The sequence below is a fragment of the Drosophila takahashii genome, chromosome 2L (genome assembly GCF_030179915.1).
Source record: "Drosophila takahashii strain IR98-3 E-12201 chromosome 2L, DtakHiC1v2, whole genome shotgun sequence".
Classification (NCBI taxonomy): Eukaryota; Metazoa; Arthropoda; class Insecta; order Diptera; family Drosophilidae; genus Drosophila; species Drosophila takahashii.
In genome coordinates this window covers 37,171,869-37,180,404 of record NC_091678.1, presented here as the reverse complement: position 1 = coordinate 37,180,404, position 8,536 = coordinate 37,171,869, and the positions used below count along the sequence as shown (strand labels likewise).

The 8,536-nt window shown below is 37.7% G+C and overlaps 1 protein-coding gene across 1 annotated transcript; it reads left to right on the top strand.

The window, feature by feature from the left end:
* The first annotated feature begins 3,981 nt into the window (after positions 1-3,981).
* Positions 3,982-5,372, top strand: LOC138911893 (uncharacterized). Its single transcript, XM_070211504.1, has 2 exons — positions 3,982-5,244; positions 5,303-5,372. The coding sequence occupies exon 1, from the start codon at positions 3,982-3,984 to the stop codon at positions 4,507-4,509; it is 528 nt and encodes a 175-aa protein (XP_070067605.1). The 3' UTR covers positions 4,510-5,244; positions 5,303-5,372.
* Positions 5,373-8,536: the final 3,164 nt, after the last annotated feature.

Sequence of the window (8,536 nt, the reverse complement as noted above, 5' to 3'; positions counted from 1 at the left end):
TAAGGTATGGTATTTGATCTATTGGGTTTATTTAAAGATTTTTACCAACTGAAAATAACCACCATAAATATGATTAATTAATTAATTTACGTCGCGCAAAGGAGAAATCCAAGTTTTAATTCATTATGCGCGAATCCACGGAATGTGATATGGGTAATACGTTTGGTCAAGGAAATCCATTGTATATACTGGCTCAGTGGGTAAGTGTAAGCTCCACATATATATATAATATATGTATAATAACAGTAGTTAAACTCCTTTTACAATTTTTTATAATTTATTCATAAAAGAAAATTCGTCTTGTATGTCTCCGCTTAGACGTCAAAATTTTTATAATGTGTTCGTTTATATTCATAGAGTCTAGTATAAGCATCTGCTCCCAAAAAAATAATTTTGAATATTAATATGGGACGTAAAGCCTATAACTTACCGCGAAACTATTTCGATTTTGACGCAATAAAAAATCAATCAATTTGTAAAATATGCAAAAAGAGTTTTGCAGGTTCCTACTTATCGAATTTAAAGCGTCATCTTTCGGACCACCACAAAAACGTTTTCGGTAAAGACTTGCACGATAGAAAAACCATTATAGAAAAAGACTCGAAAATAAAGTTTTCTGTCAGCATGACTAAAAGTGAAGTCACGGAGGCTTGTATAGACTTGGTAACATCCGAAAAAATGCCGTTTTCGGTGTTGGATTCAGAAGCTTTTACCACTTTAACCGGGCAAATCTTCGATGGTCTCAATATGAGCCCTGTTTCATCAAGAAACATAATGACGTTAATTGCCGGGAAGTATAATGAGTTAAAAGACTCTATAAAGTTGTTATTTAAAAACCAAATTATATGTATTAAAATGGATACAGCAACAAGATGTAACCATGGAATTTTAGGAATCAACGCCCAGATGTATCATAATAACCGGATTCGCGTTAAAACTCTCGGACTTGTCGAACTGCACCAAAGACATTCAGGTAGCAATCTATGCTCGGAAATCGAAGATATTTTAAATGAGTTTAATATTTCAAAGAATCAGATATAAGGCATAACCACCGATAATGACAGGAATATGATTAAAGCTGTGTCTCTTTTAAACGAGGACCCTGCATTTAACATGGATGATAATGAATTTAATGACGATGACGACGATCTAATTAAAAACCTAGAATTATTTTCTATCACATCTGTTAAATGCGCTGCCCATACCCTGCAGTTAAGTGTAAAGGATTTTCTAAACAACCCGGAGTGTATCAAAATCATAGAAAAAGCGCGTGCAGTAGTCAAAATGTTACGGACTCCGTCATGCAGGTTTGTATTAATAATATTATATTACTAGATGGCATATCCTTAAGTTTTATAAATGTTTAAGGTATAAGGCTTGCGCCCAAGGATTACCTCTACCCGTCATAGATGTCCCAACTCGTTGGGGATCAACATACTTGATGTTTCAAAGACTGTTGGATTATGAAGCGTTTTGTAAAAATGAATATGATGATCTATCAAAGTTGACGGCTACTGATTGGAGTATGATCAGAACTATGTCCAATACTTTAGAGCCATTATTCGTCGCTACCAAAAAATTTCAATCGGAGCAAATGTTTTTGGGAGACTTTTATAAGATATGGCTCGAATTAAAGCTAGCTGTAAAAGCGATGGGTACCAGTAATAAGGTATTGGTGGATTGCCTTCAAAAAAGAGAAGATACCCTTTTGGAAAATCATATCGTTATTTGTGCAGTCTATTTGGATCCTCGTATTCGTCGAGTTTTGAATAAAAACCCTCAAGACATAATCAGAGCAAGAAGTCAGCTGAAGCAATTGTATTTACAGATACATGCTGTTTATAGCAAAGTAAGTAAAAAGCTTCGGCTTATACATTAATTAATAATTTGGTATGACTTAATATATGATTTAATTTGATTTGTTTAGAGCGATTCTCGTCAAAATATACCTGAAGATGAACCAACATCATGTTCTAATCAATCGAATTCTCTCCTCAAAGAGTTTCTTAACTCTTTTGAAGATATTCAGAGTGTAGAGAACTCCGACGCTTATGATGAGGACATTAAAAAAGCCTACAGCGAAATCGACAATTTTTGCCCCAAGCCTATCGATGTAAATACGGATGTTATGAGTTATTGGGAGGAGAAAAAATTCGTATATCCATACCTCTACCAAATGGCAAAAGTGGTCCATGCCGTGCCAGCTACCCAAGTGAGCGTTGAGAGGTCCTTTTCTGCTCTCAAGTTAATTCTAACGGACCTTAGATCCAAGCTATCATCAGAATCCATAAAACAACTTTTATTTGTGAAGCTAAATAAAAAGTTTAAATAAATTCCAGCTTATACCTTACACCACTGGCGTTTTTAAACATTGTATATATATGCGTTTTTTAGGATAAAACTCATAATAGTTACGATTACTGTTTGCAGTCTTATGTTATAATTTTTCGTGACAAATGCTGCAAAATATAGACAAAGCTTTATAATCTGAAAAAAGGTTTTACCCTCAGCTGGAAGTTAACCTCTGTTGTTGTGGAGCTGATACTTATCACTGAGCCAGTATATACAATGGATTTTCTTACCAAATGTACTCACTTATGTACAGTGGTTCGGATATGTAGTGCAGTGGCGGATCTAGGATTTTGTTGTAGGGTGTGATATCAAAACAATTTTCCTTTTATTTTTCACTCGAGTGGGGGGTGTTCTATAACCCATATCACATTCCGTGGATCCGCGCATAATGAATTAAAACTTGGATTTCTCCTTTGCGCGACGTAAATTAATTAATTAATCATACTTATGGTGGTTATTTTCAGTTGGTAAAAATCTTTAAATAAACCCAATAGATCAAATACCATACCTTATTTTTTAAAACATTTTTATCGCCTACACAGCCGCCACTAAACGATTTTGAGTTTTATTTTTGATCGAAAAAATAAAACTCAGAGAATAAGTTTTATTTTTTGATTTTTATATAAAACTCAAGGAATAACTGTTATTTTCCAAGCGGAAATTAAAACTCAGAGAATAAGTTTTATTTGTCAAGTTTAATATAAAACTCACAGAGTAACAATTATTCTTTGAGTTTTACTTAAAACTCATGACATAATGATTAAAAAGAGATTTTTAAAATAAAACTCATAACAGTTACGATCCCTGCTAAAAACAGACAAAATTCAGCCAGATCACTTCGAAAAGGAAGACATTTTAAGTAAAGAATTCCAAACCGCAGAAGAGGCTGAATCCGAGCCGGAGGTCATGCCGACTGAGTTCCAGAACGACGATGAGAATCGTGAGGCAGAAGAACATCAGATGGAAGGCGTGCGAATCGGTCCTGGCAGAGCTAAGCTGGTGCGAACTGTCAAGCCTGGACGTCCGAGAAAGCAATACAACGTACTGAACTTTGTGGCTACACAAGAGTTTTTGCTTCCTGGCACATACAAGGAAGCGACAGTTGGCAAGCAGACTTCTTACTGGAAAGAATCCATGGAAAAGGAATACACTTCACTGGTAAAAAATGGTACTTGGATCGTGACCGATTTACCCACGGGACAGCAAGCGATTGGCTGTAAGTGGGTGTATACCATTAAGAGGGACAGCAGCGGAAACGTGCAGCGCTATAAATCTCGCTTAGTAGCCAAGGGTTGTTCACAAAGATATGGAATCAACTATGAGGAAACGTATTCGCCTGTTTGTCGATACGAGACAATTCGTTTGGTCCTGGCCTTGGCTGCAGAGCTGAATCTTCACTTGCACCAAATGGACGTGTGCACGGCCTACCTGAATAGCGAGCTAAACGATATTGTCTATATGAAACAGCCTGAGGGATACATTGACGAGAGATCACCACATCAAGTCTAAAGATTGAACAAGGCAATATATGGCTTAAAGCAAGCAGGAAGGGAGTGGCATGGAACGTTAAACGAAGCCCTTTGCGATATAGGATTTACCCCTTGTCAGAACGAGCCATGTTTGTACAAGATGGATGTAGATGGCCGACTCTGCATGATACTTATCTACTATGATGATTTGCTTCTTGCTTGTCAGAAAAAAAAAGACATAATTGACATCAAGACAAAGATTTCTATAAAGTTCGAGTGCGTAGATAAGGGTCAAGTGGAAATGTTCCTAGGAATGCAGATAAAGCGCGAAGGCGAAATTGGAGCTATACAAATGAACCAGCAGCTCTACATTAAGGACATGCTTGAGAAACACAACATGCTTAACTGTCGACCTGTGCCAACTCCGTTGGATCCTGGTTTTCAAATAGCTTGTTGCAAATCGGATTGCGTGCTGGAAGATCCAGTACAGTACCAATCAGTCATCGGAGAATTGATGTGGCTGGCCCTAACATCAAGGCCCGATATATATCATTCTGTAGTGAAACTGGCTCAACGGAACAAGGAACCCCATAACGAACATGTTGCAGCAGTCAAGCATCTATTTAGGTATCTAGGAGCTACGATAGATCACAACCTGAACTACCGGCGCTGTGGAGGGGCACTATGAGGATATGCAGATGCGGATTGGGGCCGAGATGTCGGATCTCGTCGATCCTACACTGGGTTCGTATTCATGTTAGCAGGTGGACCCATATCATGGAAATCTGAGAGACAAAACTGCGTCGCTTTAAGTAGCACAGAATCCGAATATATGGCATTGCCTTCCGCAACAAAGGAGGCTCTTCACTTAAGGCGACTGGTGATCGAAATTGGATGCGGTGAGGCGGATTCTGCAATTGTACTGTACGGAGATAATCTAAGTGCACAAGCCTTGGCAAAGAACCCTGTTTTTCATGCACGCTCAAAACACATCGATATCCGTCATCATTTCATCTGGGAAATCGTACAAAAAGGAGAAGTCGAGCTGAAGTATGTGGCAACTGCGGATATGATTGCTGATATCTTCACGAAGAACTTACAGAAACAAAAGCATTATCATTTTGTTAAGCTTATGAATTTGTATGATCCGAATTTACTATGTAAACAGATACTCATTGAGGAAGGGTGTTAAAATACCGAAATATCGCAATGTGACTCTGTATATTAATATCTCATCTATAGTTTGACTTATGTCTGGTCAGACTGAATTTCACTTGTCAATTTTTTTCTCCAGCGAATGGACGCTTACAAATAAAACTTTAGTTTCAACTTGTTTCTGCGTTTGTTTGCCACAATATTTGGAACACAATCTTCATCAGTAAACATGTCCGTTCTTGTTTTGGGAAAGATGTGTCCTATGATTGTAAGACTAATTAAGAGTTTAAAGTAACCCTAATAGAGTAAATGATTATAAAATATAGATAAGATGTCAAAAAAGGGACTCGCACAAGAGGTACCCGAAATTGCACAGCTGTTGCAGTACCCGACCGCAATAAAAGGGACAAGGCACAAGCCTCAAGATCGTGGAACTCACGCCAATACCCAGTATAGGTCTAACACGTGCCCTAATGAGGGTTGAAACCAAGATCCCGCAATAAATCCATTCTCCGTATCTGCAATTTTAACCCCAAATAAAAAGTCGATGATTAATTTGTATCACAACAATATATTAGTTTAAAGAATGTATTTAAATTGATCATAAAACGAGGACGGAAGCTAACTTCGGTAAGCCGAAGTTTTAATACCCTTGCAGATTTCACGAATTAAAATTTTACTACAAAAGCAACATGATATTTCATAATTCAAAAAAATAAAATTTTTAAATTTTTTACCCTGTTGTTCCTATGGGGGCTATAGGATACAGACGTCCGATCGGAACACGCATTTTCCCTGATTAAGGTATGGACAAGAAAATACGATTTGAAAAGATTCATGTCAATAGCTTTTACATTGCGCGAAATATCCTAAAAAAATTTGTACAGATTTTACTCTATTATTTTTATGGGTGCTATAGGATATAGACGTCCAATCGGCACGCGCGTTTACCCTGATCAAGGTATGCACAAAAAAATACGATTTGGAAAGATTCATGTCAACAACTTTTACACTGCACGAAAAATCGTCAGTTTTTGCAAGTTATATCCGATTGTTCTTATGGGAGCTATTGGATATAGACGTCCGATCGGGTCCAGTTTTAAACTTGATCTGCGTACACATGTTTTAGGATGACTGTGAAAGTTTTAAGTCGCTAGCTTTTAAACTGAGCTTGCAAACGGTATTGAAACAGGCGGACAGACGGACATGGCTATATCGACTACCCTATTGATCCTGATGAAGAATATATATACTTTATGGGGTCGGAAACATCTCCTTCACTGCGTTATAAACTTCTGACCAAAATTATAATACCCTTTGCTTGGTTAAGCAGTCAATAAATTTATAATAAAATAGGACAACAAATTTACATGAATGACAATTATGAATATTTGGTAAGCGATAATCAAGAGGTGTGTCAAGCCTACGCACGACAGAAGTAAAACTTGTAGTATTTTTGATGGAATTGGAGCTGGTGTTTTAGCGTCAGCTGCAGCAGATCGCAGCCGTTTTAGCTTGAGATTTGGGAGGCTGTAATTCCTTTTTCTCTGTCTGCACCGTCAGTGGGCCATTTTTTGGTCCGTTTTTTTCGACCTGGAAATATAAACATGTAATTTGTCTTCTTTTTCTTATCGGTTTGTTTACCTTTGAAAGTCGACAGCTGTGCGCTGCAGCGGATTCGCAGTCAACAGGGTGAGAGGTGTGTGCAAGCTTAATTGATGTCACAGAAATTATTACAGCCTAAAAATCGTATTCTCACACATGCAAGCTCATTCTATTTTTTTTAGAATTTTACTTTCTCAACTTTGTGCGAGCGCATGGTGCAACCAAAGAGTGTAAGTGCATAATTTCATTTGCTTATACACTTACACAACCAAAGAATCTAACACGGACAACGCACACTAGAAATGTGTAAGGTGGTCTCAATGCAATAGCTGCTCTCTTTTAAAACGTCATTTGTGCCAGTCTCTATCTAGCTACCTCATTCTATCGCTTAAGAGAAACAGACGGGTAAACATATTTAAAGTTCTCAGCAAAGCTGAGCTCTCACCATGTGCGAGCGCGCTCAGAGCGAAGAGAGGAAAGAGGTGGGCAGAGAGAACGTTCGTCAGCGGAGAAATAAGGAACGGGATAAATACGATTTTCGTGATTTTCATTAATCTATTAATTGGATTTACTCCGTCCCCGAAAACCCATAACGCGCCTAAAGAAGTTTCACTTCAAAAAACAATCTTCTCTTTATTGAGTTGGTTTAAGAACTGATTCTTCTTAAGCTAAACAATTATTGATTACAACTACGCGTCGATCCATTGCTGCCGCCGTCTCTGCCGCTCCTGCTGCTTTTGTTGACGTTCCTTGTTCTGATTGGTTATTACTGTTTGTCGTTGTCGATGTGCAGCCAATGCCCTCGATAAAGTTCGCACGGACGCACGCCACGTGCGCTGAGCTTGCACCTTTTGGTCAGCGATCGTGGGAATGCAGAATAGCATACACAAAAAGGTGATCGAACCCAGCCAAGTGCCAGCCAATAGGATTTAAGTTTATCTTCACATTCTAAAGGATAAATGATTTAAAAACTCAAAGGAACTTGAAATATAAACTTATTTTTGATTTAACTAAAGAAATGACTCATGGGAAATGCATTTTTTTTCTCAGATTCAGCTCATTCATGTCCGTCTGTCCGTCTGTCTGTCCTTATGAACGCTGAGATCTCGGAAACTACAAAAGGTAGAAGTTTAAGATTTTCCACACAGCGCAAGTTTATTTCAGCCGAGTGCCACGCCCCCTCTAATGCCCACAATTGCCCACTTACGATTTTAAAATGTGTCCTGCGCCCACATCTTTAAAGACTTTCGAGAAGTATAAATGCAATTTTGTTGTGTGTTTTTATACCTATCGAAATGTGGAAGACATTTTTCAAATCGGACTATTCATTAAAAAGTTATACGCAATCAAAATTTATGTATCTATCTCCCTCGCACTTCCTTTAGCTGAGGTTTGAATATTAGATAGTCGGACACCAACCCGAGTACAGCGTTTGCACCCCCTTTAGCTGAGTGACGGGTATTAGATAGTCGGGACACCAACCCGACTATAGCATTCTCTCTTGTTTTTACTTGGAAACAACAACAAAAGGCATTTTATCCGTGTTAAATTAACTTTAAATTGTTGGTAAACAAAAGAGTAGTCATGCTAAATTAAAAAAAAAAGTTATTGGCCACTATGTTAATTTATTCGATTTTTTGTTAACTGGTTGAAATAAGCTGTGGCTTTTTTTGGGCTTTTTTGTAACTAATTCATAAAAAATATATATAATGTATATCATCATAGATGTATTCTGCGTTTAAATTTGTTTGATCCCAAGCGTGGCTTGTAGACCAATTAATAAGTTGATATAAGGAGGTCAGGAAGTAAGACCGCGGAGTTATAAGATGGATTGATAACTGATTTATTGTGAGGTTGGTACATGGTTATATACTTCTTGGAGATACGGAAGTTAAGTATAAAGAATAGTGGAATGAGTTGTATTCTGGAGTAGGTCAGTATGTTTTGACCATATC

Coding starts and splice junctions, on each gene's coding strand:
- LOC138911893 (XM_070211504.1), top strand. CDS start 3,982: ATGGATGTAGATGGCCGACTCTGCATGATACTTATCTACTATGATGAT.